The sequence below is a fragment of the Falco naumanni genome, chromosome 3 (genome assembly GCF_017639655.2).
Source record: "Falco naumanni isolate bFalNau1 chromosome 3, bFalNau1.pat, whole genome shotgun sequence".
NCBI classification, from domain to species: Eukaryota; Metazoa; Chordata; class Aves; order Falconiformes; family Falconidae; genus Falco; species Falco naumanni.
In genome coordinates this window covers 542,394-564,277 of record NC_054056.1, presented here as the reverse complement: position 1 = coordinate 564,277, position 21,884 = coordinate 542,394, and the positions used below count along the sequence as shown (strand labels likewise).

The 21,884-nt window shown below is 48.9% G+C and overlaps 2 protein-coding genes across 7 annotated transcripts; one reads left to right on the top strand and one right to left on the bottom strand.

The window, feature by feature from the left end:
- Positions 1-61: 61 nt before the first annotated feature.
- On the top strand, positions 62-4,116 carry FABP3 (fatty acid binding protein 3). Its single transcript, XM_040588217.1, has 4 exons — positions 62-853; positions 1,553-1,725; positions 3,625-3,726; positions 3,831-4,116. The coding sequence occupies exons 1-4, from the start codon at positions 460-462 to the stop codon at positions 3,882-3,884; spliced, it is 723 nt and encodes a 240-aa protein (XP_040444151.1). The 5' UTR covers positions 62-459; the 3' UTR covers positions 3,885-4,116.
- Positions 4,117-5,090: 974 nt separating this feature from the next.
- On the bottom strand, positions 5,091-21,752 carry ZCCHC17 (zinc finger CCHC-type containing 17). 6 transcript variants are annotated; one of them, XM_040586325.1, is made up of 9 exons: positions 21,687-21,752; positions 21,183-21,329; positions 20,723-20,780; positions 20,070-20,244; positions 19,042-19,142; positions 17,089-17,180; positions 16,185-16,285; positions 14,770-14,918; positions 5,091-5,918 (listed from the first exon to the last, which is right to left on the bottom strand). In XM_040586325.1, exons 4-9 carry the CDS (start codon positions 20,230-20,232, stop codon positions 5,757-5,759), a joined length of 768 nt encoding a protein of 255 aa, XP_040442259.1. In that variant the 5' UTR covers positions 20,233-20,244; positions 20,723-20,780; positions 21,183-21,329; positions 21,687-21,752; the 3' UTR covers positions 5,091-5,756. The 6 variants fall into 6 exon arrangements, with proteins under 6 accessions (XP_040442259.1, XP_040442258.1, XP_040442257.1 ...); XM_040586324.1 differs by lacking the exon at positions 21,687-21,752 and adding an exon at positions 21,528-21,669; XM_040586323.1 differs by lacking the exon at positions 21,687-21,752 and having other exon boundaries at positions 21,183-21,669.
- Between the last annotated feature and the right edge of the window lie 132 nt (positions 21,753-21,884).

The following is a 21,884-nucleotide window of genomic DNA, read 5'->3' as shown; positions in this document are numbered from 1 at the left end:
GGGGTCACACATGTTCTCACACACACACGGAGCAGCGACGGGGTCACACGTGTTCTCACACACACACGGAGCAGCGACGGGGTCACACGTGTTCTCACACACACACGGAGCAGGGACGGGGTCACACATGTTCTCACACACACACGGAGCAGGGACGGGGTCACACATGCCTCCACACTCCCCTGGATGCCCGACCTTCCACCCTGGCACGTGCTGCTCCCTGTGCCTCAGTTTCCCCAGCTCAGCCTCCCTGTCCCCAGAACACATTGCCCCACAAGACACTGCCATTGCCAGCGTCCCCATGTCCCAGCCATGACCCACAGACCACAGGCAGCATCTGCCCCCACTCCTGGGGACTACCATGGGCCGGGGGGCACACACCAGCCCTGCCTCAGTTTCCAGCCCCCACGCAGCCCTGTGGCCACCCTGCCCTGCCGGCGCTGAGGCTGTACACAACTCATGACACAACTGACCCACTCTGCTCCTCCCATCCCTGACCCGACCGGACCCTCCACGACCAGGGGTGCCCGGCAGAGGCTGGTGGCCAGTGGTGGGTGGCGGGTGACCTGGGCCGAGGTGGCCGCTGGCAGCGCTGCCGGGGAGTATTTCTGGAGCGGTTGTGCTCTTTCCAATCATGTGATGAGGACATTATTTAAGGCGGCTGCGAGGCCGGCAGGCAGCTGCGAGCTGGGCGGTGCAGTGCCACGCTCAGAGCCGGCTGGACCCCTGGGCCCCCCCATCCGCGCGTGTGGCTGTGTGTCCCCCCCGCACCCCCTCGCCATGGTTGACGCTTTCGTGGGCACCTGGAAGCTGGTGGATACGGCCAATTTCGATGAGTACATGAAGGCACTGGGTGAGTGGGGAGGCTGGGGGGGGCAGGGAGTCAGGACAGAACCTCTTTTTTTTTTCTACATTTCCCGTCAACCAATCTGCCTGGCCCACGGGGGTCTGGCAGGGGGTCTGCAGGCACTGGGGAGGTCACTGCTGCCTGGGTGGGGTGCTTTATGGGGGCCTCTATGCCCAGGGACTTGGGCTGGGTAAAGGGGTCTCATCCTTCCCCTGCCCCCCGCTCCTTCAGGAGCAGCTCTTGGGAGCAGGTGGAGGGATGGGACACCCCCCGAGGGTGCTGGGAGCTGCCCAGTACCCCTCCAGCCTGAACCCCCTCCCTGAGCCCCCCATCACCCAGCCCTGCCCCTGTGCAGCTCCTGGGCAGGGCAGGACCCCCATCCCAGAGTGATCTGGGAGGGGGGTGACACCGGTGCCCCGCCCCCAGCCCCAGAGCTGGTGGGTGCTGGTGCAGGATCCATCCCTGAGCACTCCCAGGCACTCCCTTCTCTACCTGTGCCCCGGAGCCCCCCGAGCACAATAGGCACACATGGGGCTCCCCAGGACTGTGGGTGGGGAGCAATTTTGGAGTTTTGGGGTTCACACACACCCCCATCACGGGGAGGAAGTACTCCAGGGTGATGCCGGCAGGGACTAGAGGGTGACAGCCACATCCTGCCCCTCTACGCACCCTCAGCCCCCCCCCCCCACACCTTGCACCCCACAGGTGTGGGCTTCGCCACCCGGCAGATGGCCGGCCTCACCAAACCCACCACCATCATTGAGGTGGACGGTGACAAGATCACGGTGAAGACCCAAAGCACCTTCAAGAGTACGGAGATCAGCTTCAAGCTGGGCGAGGAGTTTGACGAGACCACAGCAGATGACAGGCATGTCAAGGTGAGCCCCCAAGCCCTAACCCCCACATCGGAGCCCCCAGAAAGGATCTGTGCGCTCTGCTGGATCCAGCCATCAGCTCTGGGCTCTAGGGCTCCATTGGTTTTGCCTATGGAAGGGAAAAACCTCTTTGCAAGTTGTGCTGGTGCTCAGCCCTGTCTCATCCAGCCACCCCACCACCCCCCCACCTTCACCCCGTTTTGCAGCTGGGTTTCCCCCAGGGAGCTGCCCAGTTTGGAGCTGACGAGAAGGTTGTGCAACAGCCAGGCTTGCAAATGCCAGCTGCCTGCCCGGGGGGTTGCTCAAGAGGAGGTGAGGGGACATGCTGGGGTGGCAGCAAGCATTGTCCCCACTCCAGGGTGGGGGGGAAAGGGGCACAACAGCTCTTTGCTGAACCCCCTCTTTTCTTGTGTGACACAGCAGGCAGCTGGAGTAGCTGTGCAATCCTGCCCGGACAATGCTTCCCTAGGGGCTGATGCCTCCCCGAGGGCCCTGGGGAGGACAGCATCTCTCACATCAGGCTGTTCCTCCCCTTAAGAACAAGGAAAAAAAAAAAAGGTGCTTTCATGGCCTCTCCCCCACCCCGCTGAGACATTTTCCCTTGCAGGACTGATCCAGCCCCTAGTTTTTCCTAGTTTCCCAGCTGCTGGTCCTATGCACTAAGCATGCCATGCATGGAGCAGCTGGCCACCCTGTGCCCCCACCCAGCCCGGGTGGCAATTCAGGGGGTCCTTGGGGCTTGTTGGACACAAACCCCCTTCACAGCCCCAAAGAGGCAAGCACAAGGGCTGGGCACAAAGCAAGGATGGGCTGAAACAGGGAGAGCATGAGCAAGGCGGTAGCACTGGGTAGATACGGGGCAGCACGTCCCTGCCTGCAGCTCTGCTGCCACTCAGCCCCACCAGAGCTGGCAGAAACTAAGTTCAAAGTAGCAGAGATGTGCAACCTGCTGTGAGCCCCTGCCTGCAGCCCAGGGCACACAGCAGAGGCCAGGATGGCTGCTCAAGATGGGTCAGGTGGGGGGTGCTGAGTCATAGGGCACCCGGGATGTGTGGGGTCCAGGGCTGTGGGGCACCCCAGCTCTGCTGGAGCCAAGTTATGGGGAGATCCAAGCTGTGTGGAGACCCTGGCTGCAGGGCACCCAAGCTGTGGGGAGACTGAGCTCTTAGGGGACACACCCCAAGCCATGGGGGGCACCCAAGCTTTGTGGGGACCTGGGCTGTGGGGGCACCTGAAGGGCAGCACCCTACTCTTGAGGAGCTAGGTAGGAGGCAAGGGGCAGGATGGGGCCACTGCCTGTCCTGGCACAACCCGCACTACGCTGCCCCGTGGCTGTGCCCAGCCGAACCTTGGCGCCAGCCAGGCTCTCGGGGCTGAGTCAGCAGCAGCAGCTGTGCAAACAGCAGCCCCAGCGAGCAGAGGCGTGTTTGCTGGATCAGCCCCTCCAATAACTCTTGCCGAGCCCTCTGGCATGAGGGGAGGCTTTGGTTCAAAGAACTGATACCTGCCCTACCTCTCTGATCCCCTCTGGCACCAAAGCCACTCTTGGGAGTGGCTGCAACGAGGTCCCAGTAGCCCTGGAGCAGTATGCAGCCCCAGGTCAGGGTGGGCAGGGTCACCGTGACAGTGCCCACAGTGGGGTTACTGGGGAGCAGCCGAGGCCGTGACCCAGCCAGCAGACAGGGCAGGATCCAGCCTGTGCTGAACTGGGCTGACAAAGTCAGGCAGGATGCTGCCAGATGGGTACCCCAACAGTGGCACCAGTGGCCTGACCCTGAGCCCCATGGGGCTCCAGGGCGAGCGCGAGGATGCCCAGCATCGTCCCCTCTGAGGGACAAAGTCCCCAAGAATCAAGAAACCCCAGGGAGGAGGGTAATGGTGGGTCTTGCTCTCTCCCCGCAGTCTGTGGTCAAGCTGGACGGAGGCAAACTCATCCACGTGCAGAAGTGGGACGGGAAGGAGACATCGCTGGTCCGGGAGCTGAAGGATGGTAAATTAATTCTGGTAAGGAAATAGAAATGGGTTTAGATCAGAGAGGTTCAGAGGGCCAGCTAGGAGCTGCACCACCTCAGCACAACTAACCTCCCCGCCACTGTTTCTGCCACCAGACTCTCACCATGGGCAACGTCGTCTCCACCCGCACCTACGAGAAGGCGACATAGATGCCATCTGCAGCTCCCTGCACATCACCTGCTGTCCCCTGCATTGCCTCCATCCTTGCCCCATGCCGGGCATGGCTTGCTGTGCTCTCAGAGCCCACTGCAGCCACTGGGGCTGCCTGCTGCCCCTGGCCCCATCACCTCAGACTTGGGGCTTGGGTGGTGGTTTCAAGGCTTGGTTTGGTTTTTTTATTAATAATGGGAAAAACCCACTAATAAAGGCCATGTTGTTACAGCCCTGTGATCAGTTTACTTGGAAAATGGCACATGCTTGCCCATAGTGTTGAGCCACACTGGTCTCAGCCAGGCTGTGGGAAGGAACATGGGAGTTAAATCCAGTCCAGACACTCTGGAAGCGATGGGGATATGACCAGCGATCCAAGTAGCCCATCTCGGGCAGTTCTCTAAGCTGTGGAAATAAGAGATGTTGTTACGGTTAGAAACGTGCTTTTCCAGAGAGAATATTAGTTTACCCACACTGCAGCTCTGCCATCAATCGTCCACGATCCAACCAGGCACGCTCCATCCCAGCGAGAGCGATCTTTCCGCCACCAGTGCAGGCGGGCACTTGCTGCCAAAGCATCAGCTGATGGTGCATGCCAGCAGCAGCCGAGCCAGGAGTCAAGGTCACAAGCACTTCATGCCTGCGTCTGGAAAGGGAACTGGCCCAAGCGGGGGGGATTCAGCCATGGACAACTGGGGCAAGAAACGCTGGAAAGGGCAAAACACAGGGAGAAAGGGCAGGCTGCCTCCAGCAACACCAAGTCGTCCTCCTGCTACATCAGCAATGCAATCGCCAGCCCCCCCCTCCCTTCCCAGCAGAGCCAGAGGTAACAGGAGTGACCCGGCTCCCCCCACTCTGTTCAGCACATCTGCCCTGGCAGCAACGGTGCTGCTTGCAGCAAGACTTCCTCTGCGGTCACTGTAGCCCAGAGCAACCATAGACGGTGCAGGACAGCCCAGCCCTCTGCCATCCCTTCCCCCCTGACCTTCAGCTCCAGTTACAAGATTTATGCTCCAGCTGCTCCTCAACAGAAGGCACCAGGCTTCTCATGGGAGTCACCTCATCACACACCCCCTTCCCACCCTGGGGAACCTCTGAAAGCAGCCAGGACAGGTCTCATCCACTCCCACACAGCTAGCCCTATTTTTTCACTGCCCAAGATGAAGCACGGAGCATACAAATGAAAAGACTCAGTACAAAGTACAACTGGAGATTGGAGAGATTTATTTTCCATCACTTACCAAGGCGGCAAACAACCACAGTTAATGTTTACTTAAAATATCCCCACTCACCCATTTGCTTCTCACTCTTCCACTCCCAATGTTTGCAGACAAAACGAGTGAGGCTGGGGGAAGGCCTGCAGGCCAAAGTCAAGCAGCTCCACACTGTTACCAGCTGGGAGGATGTAGCCCCATCACAGAGCCCAGCAACAGCCACCCCTGTCCCTCAGGGTGGTGTGAGGAGAGGCAGGAAGAGCACGGCTGTGCCACTCCAACTTTTACAGGCCACTGGATGGGAGCTGATGTCATGCAGGCTTGGTGCAGCTGGCCGCACTGTCCAGGGGAGCTGCCGAGTGCTGGCAGCCTACCCAGCGAAACATGAGGCTACAGGATGGGAGAGGTGCCGACGAAGGGGTGTAATTAGCTTATTTTGGCAGGAGTGCCTACCGATGGGAGAAAACAGCAACCTGCCCCTAAGGTAACAGAGAGCAACCTGCATCAAAGTCAACACCTGTGACACTGCACACCAAGCATTACTTTTAGAAAGAAACTCCTGGTCCCTGAAGCAAGGGGTGCGCTGAGTCAGTTGTGCTGGCTCCTCGTGGTGTGCACCAGGGACTTGCCATTCCAGCACCCCACCTGCCTGCCCACTCAATCCCAGGGCTCCTTCTTGTGCTTCTTTTTCTTCTTCTTCTGAGCCTTGCTGGGCTTCCCAGAATGCTTGCTCCTCTTGCTGGCTGGCTGAGCCCCATCGCTGTCTGAGTCTGACTCAGAGAACTGCTTATTCTTGTGCTTCTTTTTCTTCTTCTTCTCCTAGAAAATGAAAGAAAGCAAATAAAAAGCCTTGCATGTGGGAAAACTGTCACTTGTGCTCACCAGGGCACTGAGACACTTTCTGTTCCAAATGCCTTACAAGCTACGACTGGGTGAGCCTGTTCCTACCCGGAAAGTGCATGCAGCTTCTGCCCCAGTGAACCAGGATTTTACACTGCTGGTCCACAGCTGCACTGGGCAGGATATGGCAGTTATCAGCGCAGAGAGGGTGCATCAAAATCTAAATCCAAGCCTGAAAACTGTTAGTCAAACCCCACAAGAATAGCATTCCTGCCATCATTCCATGGTCAGAGTGCGGAGCACACACTCCATTATTTAAGGCTATTCTTTATTAATAGAGGTTGGCAGGATGAAGTCTTTTTGCCAACAAAATCAGTTTCTAGAAGAGCCAGCTGGACACGAGCACCATCATCAGCCCACAGAGTGCCAGGAACTGAGTGCTGATGCTCTGGAGCACTCATGACAACACACCCTTCCCCTTGCAGGAAAGCCCAGGCTCAAGAAATGCCAGTCAGAGCCCTCCTTGGAGGGGAGCCAGCATGAGGAAAGCGCTCTTTTGCAAGCAGCAGCTCTTTGCACAATCTCCAAGCCAACTGCACAGCCTCCAGCTCTTGCAGCTTCCCACCCTCTTCCCCCCCCCCCCAGCACAGGCAGAGCTTGGGGCAGCACTGAGCCCCCTGGGGCTGTGTTTCTGCAAAGCCCTGAAGCAGAAGCTACACAGAGCTCAAGACCTGACACTTAGATGCAGAACAAGAACAGCTGGTGCTGGAATAAAGCTCACGAGGAACTTTGAAATGGATCAAAACCCTCAATTTTGAGGCATCTGACTAACTACCAAGCACAGATTACTCTGGGATCAGTACCACAGTACACCTTCCAATGGAATCACATCAGGCAGAGCATCCCAAAGCAGATAAAGACTATTTAATATACAAATTGCTGTACTGTGTCATATTTAATTAGGGAGCAGTACTGGGGAGAGGATCTGATCTGCCTGTGCTGGCAGTGCACAGCCCAGCTGCTAGCCCTGCTCTGCCTGCTGCAGCAAGGAGTAGGAGGAGAGGTGCTGACCACAGCTCTCAGGAGCCAGCCGTGCCCCCTGAGTGCCAGGGCAGCCCAAGGGCTCCAGCCAGAGCAGCCCACGCTGGAGGCAAGCTGGGCAGCCAGCGTCAGCCCCAGTGGTCTCAGTGCCAGCAGCCAAGTGGCTGCAAAGGCATCAGCTGGCATGGTCAGCTTTTGTGTACAAATAAACAAACATCCCAAATCCGACCCCAGCTCAACACAACTTTCTCATGCCCCAAATACACAGAAAATTACTGTGTAGAGCAACTCTCAGAACAAGATCGAAGATTTTTTTCTCAGGTGGAAGATGCTTTGAAAAAGAAATTATTGTCCTGTAAAAAAATGAGGGGTTTTCTCTAGCACCCTTTGGTTCTGAAAAATAAGAGAAAGCAGCATGCAAGTGAGTGGGCCCCTAAAATAATCTTAGTGTTTTGCATATGCTTAACTAAGGCTCCAGCTTTCACTCAAGGCACAACACTGGCCTCCAACAGGGACCCACCAACCTATTTATTGCATGGTCACATCAACATCAGAGAGAGACCTTCCTCTGCAATGGCCATCATGATTTTTCATTCTATTCAAGAACAAAGAGAGGACACGGGGGAAGAAGCAAAAGATTTCATGGAGTGGAGATGGCTCAGCAAGGCAACCCAAGCCCGTGCAATCGCCTGCAACAGACTTGGACAATACCAGCAAGGAATACAACTCAGCAGCTGCTTTGACTAAGCCATTTTTTAAGCATGTGTACTTAAAGCGAGCTACACCTTCTTGAGTGATCCACAGGTGCTCACTGCTCTGCAAGTGGTGCACCTATAAGATGGGCACAGTCTTCCCCAGACTTGCTGCAAACCAGCACCCTATTCTCTTCCATAATTTAGCTGTGCAGCCGGGTGCCAGTGATACTCGTACTACTGCTACCTGTACTGGATGAGGTTTTTTCATCCTGCAGCCATAGCCTAGCCCCTTTTCACCTACAACTACTTCCATCTTTACTGGACATATCTCCTTTAGACTAGTGTCGATCTGGGTTTGTAAAAACATGCCCTCCAGCTGAAATGGCACAGCAGCATTGCAGCTGGAGGTCAAAGCAAGCTCTCAAAGCACAGTATGAGCAAGGAACCATGGCACAGCCTTCCATGCTGACCACCACCTCTGGAGGGCTGAGCTCTCTGCTAGCAGCAGTAACGAGTCTGCTGAGCCTGTGCCAACCGGTGGAAGAAGCCCAGGGCACTGACTTAAAGACATCACTAGACCTGGAAAAGGAGTCTTGGTAAGCCAGACAAAAAGCTCTGTTTCCCACCACCACCTCCAATTGAAAGAGGCTGAATGACTGCTTGTTCAGAGCATGGCTGTGCACAGGCTTTGGGGAGCAGCACAATGGGTGACAGCAGTCAAATGACAGTCCCAAATATTACACACACACACGTGTTCTACATTCCACTCTGGACAGAAATGTAATGGGAGATGCCTGGAGCCCGCAAGCCAACAGCTCTGCTTGTTTTCCTTGCCAAGAGTGTCCCAAATGACCTCAAGGCCACCTCTGGGCTTGCAGAGAGTTTTACTGGGAGAGGTTTGCTCTAAGTCACCCCTGCCTTGGCAGGGCTGTTAGTGCCATGCACTCATTTCATGAGGAAGCAGCAGCAAGCTCAAGGGCACAGTTATGCCAGTCATAGGACTACAGGCAGGATGAGTCCTTGGGGAGGCTGCCCTCCTTGGCCAGCTGCTGCAGACATCCACAGCCACCCTAAGAAGCCAAGTCAAGAGAGAAAAAAATGAATGCATGACTGATTAAAGGAACAGAGGCAATCAGCCACGACCACATGAGATACCTGTACAGAACCAAAACGATTGGTGTGGGCAAGTATTTCCACCTGCCCCAACACAATCAGGCACAGCACAGGGCTGGCCATGGCAGTTAAAGGTCTGAACCCAGAGCTGACACCAGTGTGAGATACTACCTCCTTCCTTGGGCACCCGCAGGTGTTGCCTTAGGTCTGTTACACACCCACCCCACCCTGGCTGGCAATGGATTGGAAAGCATCCATGTAAATAAAACTTGTTTCACACAAAGAAGGAAGCCTGAGACACAGCAGCATGTGCCACATTCATCCAGAGGACTCCAAGCTAAGAAACCAGCACTCACCCATCCAAAACAAAAGCTAGAAGCAGCTGCTAAGCACAGCATGAAAAATGATGCAAAAAGTGGGGGGAAAAACCCAACCCTGCAGTAATTTACTTTTACATCCCAACTCTGCATCATCTGCTGTAGTCTTGGAGGTGCTCAGGTAGCTCACCAAGGCAGGCGGAGCAGGTTGAAGCCAAGCCCATGCTCTGTTTATATATGCATTTACAGCAAGGGCTGCTGGTAGCCCTCTAGTGCTATGCACAATCTCCCCTTGAAGGGAAAATTGTTTTAAAATTGGGGAAAAAGGAGCGTCCCAATGGTGAGAGCACAGAGAAGGCTGGGTTCCCCACAAGACATTTCTTCCATTAGCTTCAGCCATTTCCAGACAAATGCTGTTTCTATGTGACGATTAATATAATAGCTTACGGGAAGACAAGCTGAGTCTGTCTACATTTCATTTAAAACCAACATATTCTCCCATAAGAGTGGGGACACAAAAGGCCCAGCTAAAGACATCAATTTAGCATGGACTGTGTGTCATGACTGGACCAGATACAGGCTATCAATTAGGGACAACAAGTGAAGGGAGCTAGTAGCTTGTTTAATGCAAAACAGAGCAACTCTTTGGGGGAGGTGGAAGAGCAAAGTCAACACATGGCTTGGGGCTGAACATCAAGCAAAGAGTCATTTGGGACTCCAGGCGAGAGCAAAGAACTGAGTTCACTCCACACCTAACAGACCCTTGGCAAGTGTATTTATTTTTAACTCCACAACAGCACTATGATCACAGATGTCACCCAAAATTTAAGTGTCTACATTTTTCTGTAGGACAATACCAGACTCCCTACAAAGTCTCCTATACACAGATCAAGGCCAAAAGCAAATCATAATCTTTAGAAGAAGAGGATGGTAAAGAGTTAAATCTTCTAGAGAAAGGGATGCAGGAAGGAAAATTTTCTCAAGCTTTTCCAGCCTGCGAACATGGTGAGAAAATTTGACCAGACCTTAACAACTAATAGTCATTCCAGAGCTTGGGAAACTTCCTCAGCATGTGAAGGCTGAAGACAGAACAGGATGTCACACACGTTCCTTCAAGATTACAGGGGAAATAAAAGTACACACATGGCCACTGTGCTGGCTGAAAAACACCCACAAACCCTTGGTCTCCCCTTTTGGGGGGCTTCTAATAGCCAAACTGCTCACATCAACACAGAAGAATACTCTCAGTGCAGTAATGCAAGCACACACTGGACTGCAAAGACTGCAGGGAGCAAGCCAGCAACAGAAGACGGAGGCAGTGCTGCTGTGAAATCATTCTACACAAGGCAGCATCCTCCTATTGGACCACGGATTTCTTTAAACTCCATTAGCCCAGTACTGGGAGACACACACTCTTCTGCTTACCAGCCAATTCACCATTGAGAAAGAAGCAGTGTTTCTCTAGTTTACTCATCAAAGAGGGCAGCATCAAAGCAAAGGCCAGATTTCTGCCTCTAGCAACAACAGCAAAGCCCTGCCACACCCTGAGCTGCAAACTGGTCTCCAGAACTGATGGATGAGGCTCAGCTCTCAGGCACACCCAGGCACTCCCCCAGAACTGCAAACACTGCATTTAAGAAAACAAATTTGAGTGGATGTTGCCCAAGCAGACCCTCAGTGTAAAGATGCAGAGAGAGCCAACAAGTATGAGAAGATGCACATTACAGTTCCTTGCACGTCCCATCCAATTAATGTAATGATTACAATTCTACCAAAACAGAACAAGCTTGTTTCAAAATCTCTCCTCTACAAAAACCTGTGTTGGGAGCTGGCACGCAGAAGCAACAGGCAGGTGTAGAGCCCAACAGTGCTGGTTTTCCTACTGCTCTAGTTTTATTTTTTTATTTTTAAAAAGCTGGCACTAAATGGTGATCATCTTGACACACTAGGCTCTCTCCTGCCCTTTGTAAGGAAAGTTGCTCCAGATCAGGCTTGAAGAATGTTACAGAAGTTCATTCCTTCTAAAGGTATTTGATTTTCAGGTAAGAGCGGAGTGTCCAGAACCCTCCAAGAAGTTTAAATATTTTTTGCCAGATCTTTTTGTGGAGTTATGGCCTCATTTGGAGATTTATGTCTGTTCTTGTGAAAAGGAATGGACTTCCAGGTATGTGTCTTTCTGCATCTCCAGAGAGGTGCCAGTAGTCCTTCTACAGGGGCTGTATTCTTAAAAAGCAAAATTCCACCAGTTTAATTCCAAACAAGATGCATTACATAAATTTAAAGGCATTATTGCATCCCTTGTTTGAGGACCAGTCAGAATTAATCTGATGAGAAAAATCCAGTCCGTGGCCATTAAATAAATACAGCAAAGTTCAGAAGAGCACAGATTAATGACAGTAAGAGAACAGCATAGTGTGTGAAGAGCTGTGCCCTAAGCTAGTAGCATTTGAGAACTAGTAAAACAAGTACCAGCTACAAGTGAGAATGGACTAGGTCTTGATGAGCTACAAGTCACTGAACAAACAACAATTAAGGTGTGGTTTTTACATGAAGAGACATCATCTGCATGCAGACTGTCTGAAAATGTTTTACACTGTGTGAGAAAGCACAACAAAATGCCAAAAAGCTGTCGCATTTAGTATGTGATTCCAATGATTATCGCAAAACTACACCAGGGATGAGTTAATCAATGTACCAGAGCAGAAGATGGGATGCTTTTGTGGAATTTAAATTAAAGGGGTTACTCCTACAGTCAGAAGTGCAAATCTTCTCTTGAAAGACAGGGAGGAAAGAAGAATCAGAAGGGTTTGTTTCTTCCCAGCACGCCTCCCTCCCACGCAAGCTCAGTGCAGGCCTGCTGCTGCGTTCCCATAGGAGCTCCTTCACCCTGTGACCCAAAGACTAAAAGTGAAAGGGACACAGCCACATGTCTGCGCAGCTGTCAGCAATGTCTGAGATGATCTCTGATACTTCCACACAGTGCTGTGACACAAAATCTCCACTTCTCTCTCAATTCACTTATTTTCTCAAGGATTATGAGACACTGGACAGTAGTCTCATGAAGAGCACTAACAGAGTATGACTTGTGCCCACAGTCATACCAGAAGCCTGAACCAGTACAGACCCAAAGCCTACAGCTGTTTCTTAATCCCGTAAATGCTGTGAGGCTCAGGCAGGAGAAAGTGAGGAACCATTGGGAAGGCAAGCCAAGAAAAAAGGGGTGAGGACCCCAGAGTATCTCTGTAAGGAACAGCATCTCTGGGGAGAGGAAAGAGCACCCAGAAACTGCAAGGATGCATCAGATCAAGGGAACAGAAAACGCTGATCATGAACAACCAAAAATGTTAATACTATTGCTATGACACTAAACAGATGCTTGCTATATAGCAGTGCCCTGTCTACTAATTTAAAAATGTAAGCTCAACATCTATGTTACAAGCATTGGATGGGATGGGGTCAGCAAGGCAATACTAGATACATTGTTCTACTTCATGTAAATCCCCCTGGGGCTCCATGCAAGCACATAGTGGCTCTCAGAAAAGAGCACAGCAGGCACCCAAGACAATAAAGGGAGCTATTCATTTCAAGGATCCCACATCCTGCCTCTGAAAAGCTCAAAGTTTTATTTTCCAGCACAGGAAAACATGTGAAAATTTCTGATCTCCTCCTTGAGAAGGAAAGGAGATCAAAGGAACCAGCAAGATTTAAAGGAAGGCTGTTGATCCGCAGACCTAAAGAAAATTAGTAATAAATTCAGGACAGTGACCCACATATCCTGTAGTCTCAGCAGGGAAAGACTCCACCAGGAATCCCCACCTCGGTGGACGGGCACTGACACAATAATGAGCTATTTGTGCACCTCTTCATGTAATGTTTTCCCAGCAGCATTTAAATAAGTTACATGAGCCTTCACCAGACAAACCATCATCACTGCTAGAGGGAAGAGAACCCAAGGCAGCACAGGTCAGCCCTGCTGAGGTATTACCAATGGCCTGTTCTCACAACGCTCCATGGCAAAAGAGAAGCCCAGTGTCTGGAGTCCAGAGAGGTCAGAATCACTGTTAGCCAGGGATACCACTTGGTTCAATCACATGCTTCCGAGATCAGAATAGAAAAAAAGGTTATGTGTATTCTCTATCACAGCATAACGACACTCGGCAGACAAGTCCAAGACGTTCTTGAATAACAGCCTATGTAGTGGGAAAGCAAAGCACATCTCAGGATGGAACGAGGCAACAGGATCTACAATCAAGAGAGATCCTATTTCCACTATTGGATCATCTACCCAGAGTGCTACTGAGCAAACAAGTGCAAATCAGGCATCAAATTAACACAAACTTAATTTCGTACTGACTGTAGGGCAGAAACAGGTATACTACAGGGCAGGGGCTGACACAAGGAAATCCACTACACACCTGGCTCTTCTGGTCCAGCGCAGACACCACCCACAACCCCACAAACAGCTCCAGTTACTCCTCTCTCAAGTAAGAGTATGCTGAAGTGACAGAAACCTGACTATCAGTGAAAAATGTGACTGGAAGCAAGACTTCAGCTACCAGTGTCAGTCACTCTGGACTGGTCTGAGTGTTGCCATCAAAACAGACTCCTCCATTCCCTATTGCCAACATCTGCAGTCTCTCCTACTAGCACCAGTACTGGTTTAACTCCACAGTGAGCCTGGGAGAGCTAAGCCCTCAGAAGTTAGTTCTTGCTATGCAGTTGCTAACACCATCCTTGTCCTCCTCCTGTAAAATCAAAATACACCACCTTTTCTGCCTGTTGCCCCTCTCCAGGGATACAGACAGGACACAGAGCTAGAAAGAAAAAAAAAAAAGGAACAATGAAAGAAAAAAAAAAAAAAAGGCTTTGGAAGTATAATTAAAAGTTGGCCTCCAGTGGTGAAGGGGCTGATGAAACAGTTTATTTAGTAAAGTCTACTACTGGAATACTTGTTGCTGTACAAACAGACTGACCATCAAAGGCTCCCGTTTTGGATTCAGGTCTCCCCTACATTTTACACCAGCATGCTCCAAAATCAGAGTTCAAACACTGGACGTAAAAGGTCTCTTATCTCTTCACATTTTCACATAGGCACACATTGCTTTAGAGCCTGGAAATGCAGTACACTCCCTGTGCAAACACAGCCAGTGATTTTTCCCTGGCGTATGCAGATAAGCCCAGTTCACATCACACTGGCTGGGTCAGGATACCCACTGCAGCAAGGCAGCAGGGCATTTAGTTCAGATTTAAGAAATGTGTCAGGGCAAGAGAAGTGAGATGGGAGGGGAAACAGGGTTAGTGGCAAGAACCACAGAAATTCAGGAAACTGAAGCAATTCCTAGAGAGCTTCACAAAGACCAGGAAAAAAAAAAAAGACAATAATCCTCTTCTCGTTCTAAGAAATACCTCTCGAGGACTGTGCATTATAGCACAAAAACATCTTAAAGACAGTTTAAGAGAATAAAGGGAGAAAGTATAAGAATTACTAAAAAACTCTGGAGAGGAGATTCCTGTTTTGCTACAAAACCTGCACAAAACTGAGCCACCCTCTCAGCCTAGAACTGGCTACTCATAATCACGTTGCTGTAGTAAATCACAGGTGTTAACTATGCAGAACAAATTATCTGGCTCACTTTTCCAGGCCAGCAGTAGGGCAACTCATACCTTCTTCCTTTTTTTTGAAGAATCATCAGCCAGGCTGGTCTTTTTATCTCTTTCATATCCTGCTGCTGCCACCTCATCTTCCTCTTCTTCTGGAATAAGGCTATATTTGGTACCTCCAGGCTGCACGAAACACTCCTTGGCAAAATGACCTGTAAAATAAGTGTTTGAAGGAACAACCCATCTATTCCCCTCTTTCCACCCCTTTTTTTTTTTTTTTTCAAACTGCATTTCATACACCTGAAGTGCTGCCAATGTTCTTTTTATTATAGTCGAAAAAAGAGAATCTGCACTGCAGATTTTTTTTTTTTTGTCCTAGTATTTCAGCTAGTTTAACATGCCCTGATTAAACAAGCTGGAGAGCGAACACAGCACAGGTCAGTTTGGGCAGATTAGTCAGGCAAAAACTAAGACGCTCTTGTCTGAACAGGGCAATTGGTAGCAACGTCTGTGCAAGGGCTTAAACAGCACAGAAAAGTGTATGGGAACAGGAGTAAATTGGTGGATAGGCATCTGGGAAGTCAGACAAAAGCCACACATATAGAGGAAAACAGCTCATTCTGGTTCTACCTTTTCTACTCTGAGGACAAAGTTGACCTACTAGCAGTTATAGTGGAAACTGCTGATAGACAACATCTGCCTGCCTGTTATGAGTAGACATCATCATTATAAAGCAGACTGGAATTACACAGAATCCAGCTTAAAGTTTTGGGGGTTCTTTAAAATGGTATAGATGTAGAAAGGCAACTACAGAGAAGTGTAGCATCCCCCTAAAAGAGGCACATGGAAGGAAAATTCAGTTCTTTAAAACGGTATTTTAAAACAATTTTTAAAATGGTATTCTATTTAAAACAGTATTTTTAAAAAGCTACTAAAAAGGAATCACCTAAGTCAACTCCTCGTGCTGAACTAGACAAAACACAAAAATTTCACCAGGTTAAAAAAACCCACACAAATGCTTGTTTTCAGCTCTATGACACTGCTCACAAGCTAACATTGCTCCCAACAACTGGTCAGGAAAGTAAATTCCATGGATCATTTTTCCATAACAAAATTATCTGGAGAAGGTCTATGTTTTGTTTCTCAAAATACAGAACTGGAATGAGACCTCAGCTGTAAGACACATTAACATAAATACTGCAAGAAGGGAACCTGTACTGAACTTGCACTTAGTAGGAAGGTTCTTTACAGGAAGCTCAAAGGGATGCAACTAAGAAACAAACCTTTATAAAAGGAGTTCAGCTATGTCTTTCCTTTTTGTAAGAAGTGATAGAAAATTTAGTTCTCTAAAAGAGACACACTGATTCAATCCTTACAAACAACCACGAGACAGATGTCAACACAATTCTGTCTACAGGTCACTACCTGGTTAGAACAAGGCTACATCATAAGAACAAGGCAGCCTGGCATAAACATACCTTTGCAACCGCATTTCTTGCACACAGTGTTCAAGACAGCTTCAAGCGTGATCTTCTGACTAGTGTAGTCTCTGAACGTGCGTTTTTTCCTCTCATCCTGACTGGAAAGAGGACAGTTCCATTTTCAATCCATTCTCATCTTTAACCCTATATATTTACATGGGACAACCTAAACACAAGTTTTTTCAAACATTGCTCTGAAAGTACCAAGTAGTGAGCTACACCAAAGAACAGAGCTGACCAACGGCTCATTAGAATAAACCACACTGTTACCAGCATATCACCTGTCATCTTTTACTTTTGAGATTAGCCGAGCACCCTCTAGACAAAGTAGACAAATTCGGGGAGCTGCAGTTATGTCTTTTATACTAAGATCTGTATTGTCTATGTGAATGCAGAGACACATATACGTCTTTGCCCAGTGTGAAAATAAAGCAATTTTATTTGACCTGCAAGAGAAATTGCAAAAACCCCAAAAGGTAGAGAAAGAAGCTCTGAAACATCCAAGCAATGAAGATTTGATTTTTTTAGCACATGCGAGACAAATGCCCAGCTGGAACAAACAGTCCTTCCAGCACAAGCGCACAGTGGTCCCAACACAGGAATGAAAATCCTGCCACGGTGTGAAGGGCTGAGGCTCACTCCAGCCTCCTGCAGCTCCTGCCTGCCTCTAGGCAGCATAACTCAGGTAGTGCCTTCAGTCAGCCCTCCAGTCAGCCAGTGCATTGCCAGGAGGCTCGGGAAGAGCCCACCTCACCCTCCAAAGCCGGGGGGTGTGTGTGTGTGTGTGTGTGGGACGGACAGGACCTAGAGAATAATTGTGGCAGGAAAGCCAGAGCACAAGGCAGGGAGGGGCAGGCAGCAGCAACCTGTCTGTTACATTGTGCTCAGCAGATTTACCTACTCAAGGGAAACATTGTTTGGATCCAGGTCTTTTCCTGTCCCTTGGTTAACTACCTTCATGGAGAGGGAAAGCTTCAGTTTGTCATCTTTCATCTGAAAGAGAAACACATGGAATAAGAAAAATAAATAACAATATGCTATGCCTGGAGGCCTATAGAGAAGGAAGGAAATTGTTGGTTAGCAAAGAACAGCACCACAAAGTATACTACATGAAAGTGATTTTGTTCTATTATTTTGTAGCTGCATTTAGAGTACTCTAGCTAATATAACAGCTTCTCTTCAACAGCTATCTCAGTAATAAGACAAGGGCAAACTGTAGACCCGTTCAGATTAATGTTCTGCTTTCAATATGCCCAAACCCAAGAGCTGTAGAAGAAAGTGCATGTTTGGAAGCTTTGCTGTAATTTTCAGATCATCCATGCCCAAGACAGTCCCCCCGGACTTCAGCCGACTTGCATACTGAGAAATAAAACTTTATATCCTTTTTCCTATTTTGATCCTCTCACGAGACTGAAAGTGTTTTAAGTATCTCTGTTAGGGGCTTACTCCTTTTTGAATTCTAGTAAGTCCTTGACTGACGCACAATCACTTCAGAAGAGCAGAAGTTGTATGCTTTGGGGGTGAGGGTTAAGCCTTTCTTACAACTTCCTGCATTTTCATCAGTGTTGCTATTGAAGGTAATTCTGTTTTGCCTGTTTATGACAGGGGTCCTCAAACTTTTTAAACAGGGGGCCAGCGCGCGTATGAAGTGGCAGGAGGTCATCTGCGGCTGCTTGGTTTCCCCCCCACAACCCCCGGCAGGGGGGGAAGGGGGTGTGTGTCTGTAAATACCAGGGGTCGGATTGAGGACCCTGGGGGGCCGTATCCAGCCCACAGGCTGTAGTTTGAGGACCCCTGGTTTATGACATCCAAGCAGTTCTTTGCAGGCAATCTAACAATTAACTCCTTCACTGTCCACCTCCCCAACATGCTTCTGCACCTTGCCTCTACAGAAGAGGCCAGCAGCCCAACAACTGTGTTCCAGATAAAGAAAACAGTGGCTTAATAAACACTTATACAAACAAAACAAAAATTTTTAAAAAAGCACACCACAGAAGGCTAAAGGAATCTGTTAAGTCTTTCATATAGTTTTTCTATACTGTGTAAATAAGACCAAGTTTTGCAACCCATTTCCATTATCTTACAGAAAATTAAGTCCTTGTTTGGTACATCAACCCAATTATCTTATTTCAGAAAAAATGCAAAGAATTTATGGTGAAATCCTGTGCAACTTTGAACTGAATGCTTCCATCCTGATCCCAACAAAATACAGTCAGCTTGCTTTGTTTACACAGCTCACCAAAGCAATAGTCTTCAGTTTTTGTTCCAAGTAATCTTTAAATACAGACAATATGCCTGTTGTCACAGCTTGTGCAGAAGGAAAAGCAATGTAGAATGCACAGCAAAGAAAAAGTATAATATTATTACTTTAAAACAAAAAGCCTCTGTATTTTCTTTTTGAGGTAATTCACTGCCACTGATTCTTTCCTGAAAACAAAGAAAGATAGATACATTGGTTTCTTCTAATATCACACCTGTCTCTCAAAACAATGAGTGAACTGTGTTTTTATCACCTTTTATCTTGGGATACTCTCAAATTGCTCATTTAGCCACCAAATCACAGTTAAGGTGATACAAGCTGCAAAGAGGTGTGCATGCAGGGGAAGAAAGCCAAGTGTTTTGTTGCTTTTAAACTAGAGGTGCTTATGAAATCCCTTGTTCTGAAGTGCATTGCTCCAAGCCACAGAAGTGACATGCCTGAATCTGGACATAAACAGAATTCACCTGTCTGTAAAACAGCACCTGTCAAACCCCAACAAAGCCACAGCACCACACAGCATTTGTGCACAGTTCTCAGTGGTTTTGCTGTACATTTTATCTACACAGCACTGAAAAAACCAAGAATTAACATTACCTCTTTTCTGATAAGCTTCACCCATACTTTGTCTCCAACATCTACTATCTCTGAGGGTTTATCCACACGGCAGGAAGACATGTGAGTCCTATGGACAAGGCCTGGTCATGGTTTTGGAAGAGAAGAGAAAAAATAAAGACAAGTCTCCCGTGAATCTGTTTTGTCCTCTAGGACAGCACTCTCCAAAGTGGGGTGGATGCAAGACAATGGTTTGGAATATGGGAAGAAAATATTTTTGTACCACTAATAAATAAAATAATTTTTTTAAAAAATACTTGTTTCATTTTTAGCTCATTTTTTTTGTTTCTATTTTTGCAGATGTTTCACGATGTACGTAACATGTGCATGCGTTTAATTTATAACTAAATAGACATATATTGGGGGATTTTCGCATATGTTTCACGATGTACGTAACAGTGCATGCATTTAATTTATAAATAAATAGACATATATTGGGGGATGCTCAAAAATTTTTTTTTTAGCTAATACGGGTAACTGGTTTTAACTGATCGTGCACTGGGGGTGCACAATCACAAACATTTGTAGACCGCTGCTCTGTGAGAAGTGAACATAATCAGTGGCTCCCCTAAGCAAAACTATACATTTTTTTTCCTCCAGTACATTACGCAGGTGAGAATCAACTAGTTGCATCAACCAAACATGTAAAAGCTCATCAAGATCTGCTCCAAATTAACTCGGAGAAGCAGGCTGCCAAAGCAATGCCTTTGTGCTCAAAATATCAGGCACCTATACAGAAAACCGTAGCACACACAAACACCTCTCCCCTCCTGCCTCTCTTCTGAGGTCATCCCAAGCACGGGAGAATAAAGAGACCATTTCAAGCATGAACAACACAGTACTTTGCTGCCAAGTCAAAAGCATGAAACGCCAATGCTGCCCTGACCTCCTGTGCCTGCGAGGTCACACAGCCCCAAAATTCTATTTCTAATTTGCATGAATGACATATGGGCTACAGGGTTACACAAGGGAGGATAAATATGGAAACACACTTTACTCTTCAAGCTCACATTTCAGTGCCCGTTCGCATCTCAAAGTGACTTCCCTCCAGCAGCCATGCTTCTGTCCAAAAACTTTTATTAGAACTGGTACTACAGTGACTGGGTGCTTCAGGAGGGGAGCAGAGAAGGGGCTCTTTGTGTGCCTACCAGCATCTGCCAGAACATCCACCATAAGCTGCTGCTTCTGTAAAATGAGTTTGTTTGACTTTGCAGGTTTCCCACCAATCCACAGAGCTTTAAGTCAATTTTTCTGGTTTAATTTTCATTTAAGCTTCATTTCAGTCTTTTTTATTTAACCATTTATACTTTCCATAAAAGAAATTAAGTTGGGAAAGCCATCTAATTGCAGAAAGTTTCTACAGTTTGTCCAATACCTTAAAGTTACTCTCTAAAATACCCTGAAGTTACCAATAAAACACACCAAAGTATCCTGAAGTTACCAAAAAGCCTTCTGAGTCTTTTTGGTATTCATGCAAATACACCAATGTATTCTAAGTACTTTCTGAGAACCCCAACCGCTTCCTAATTTAGGAAGAAAAAAAAAGAGCCACCACATTTCAAAGCTTTTTATAAAAGTTAGCAAACCTTTACTTCCCAGGACAACTGCTTTGCTCGATCAGATCAACATGACACTGTGTGGGAACAAAATTAGCTGAACAAACCTTGTTTCCTGCAGCCTGGGATTTTTATAAATGCCCCATATTCTGTCACAGTAGCAACCTGCAAAGAAAATTGACACAACACCTAAAGGAAAACACTTCACAAAACACCCATTTTCAAACCACTGATTACAATACACACAAAAAGTCTACATGGTTCTCCTGCCTTCCATCAGTTTTGGATTTCAGGGCAAGTTAGACACAGCAGTGCTTGATAACCCTGGGGCAGGTATGGTCAGCCAACCACCCTGTGTTATTCAGATAAGCATCTTATGCATATATATATATGTGTACATAAACATGCATACATGTAGATGTGTCTATGTGCGCTACACAACTGTCAGTTACACAAACTGCCACTGAACTAAGCAGTGACTAAACCAACAAAATAAAGAAACAGAAAAGCACACCACAGGCTACAACCTAGCCCAGGGTCACAGCCACAGGCAGCAGCCCTACACACCTCTCCCTGGAAGATAGCGTAGAGCTCGGGCAGCGGCTCCATCCCCGCAGACCTGGTGGGCTCCGGGCAAGAAACGCTCCAAGGGCCCCACAGCCAGCAGAATTCACCCCAGGCTACTGCATTCAACACCCCAGCTCAGAGAGATGTCTTGAAAAGAAATATTTAATTAATGCGCGAAAACACCCACGGACAGACCCACTAATTGGCAACAGCGGCTATTTCACCCTGACTCAGGCTACAACCCGGCAGCGATCCCCGAGCGGCCTGCGGTGCCCGGCGCTGCGCAGGCTCACCGCAGCTCGGGGGGCCGTGGCTGCGCTGGGCCCCCGCCAGCAGCAACAGTACCAGCCCAGCCGGACTCGGAGAGACGGAACAGCCCCTGCCCAGCGGCCGCAGGGAAGCCAGAACCCGTCAGCACCGGGCGCGGCACCACCCAGCCACCACCATCACTCGCTCCCTCCAACCGCCACCATTTGTGGCCCCGCCACCCCCCCCCCCCCTCACCTTGCGCCACTTCTTCACTCCGCCAATCGCCACGCGCAATAATGGCGGGTGACAACCTACAGCCAATCAGCGTTACTCATGTTAGGTGGCGCCCTACCGCCGGCGCCAGCGACTCGTCGCCACTGCGCGCCTCGCTTCCGTCATCCGTGCGCCGGAAGTGAGGCGGAGAGGGGCGGGCTGTCCGGCCGCGCTCTGCCA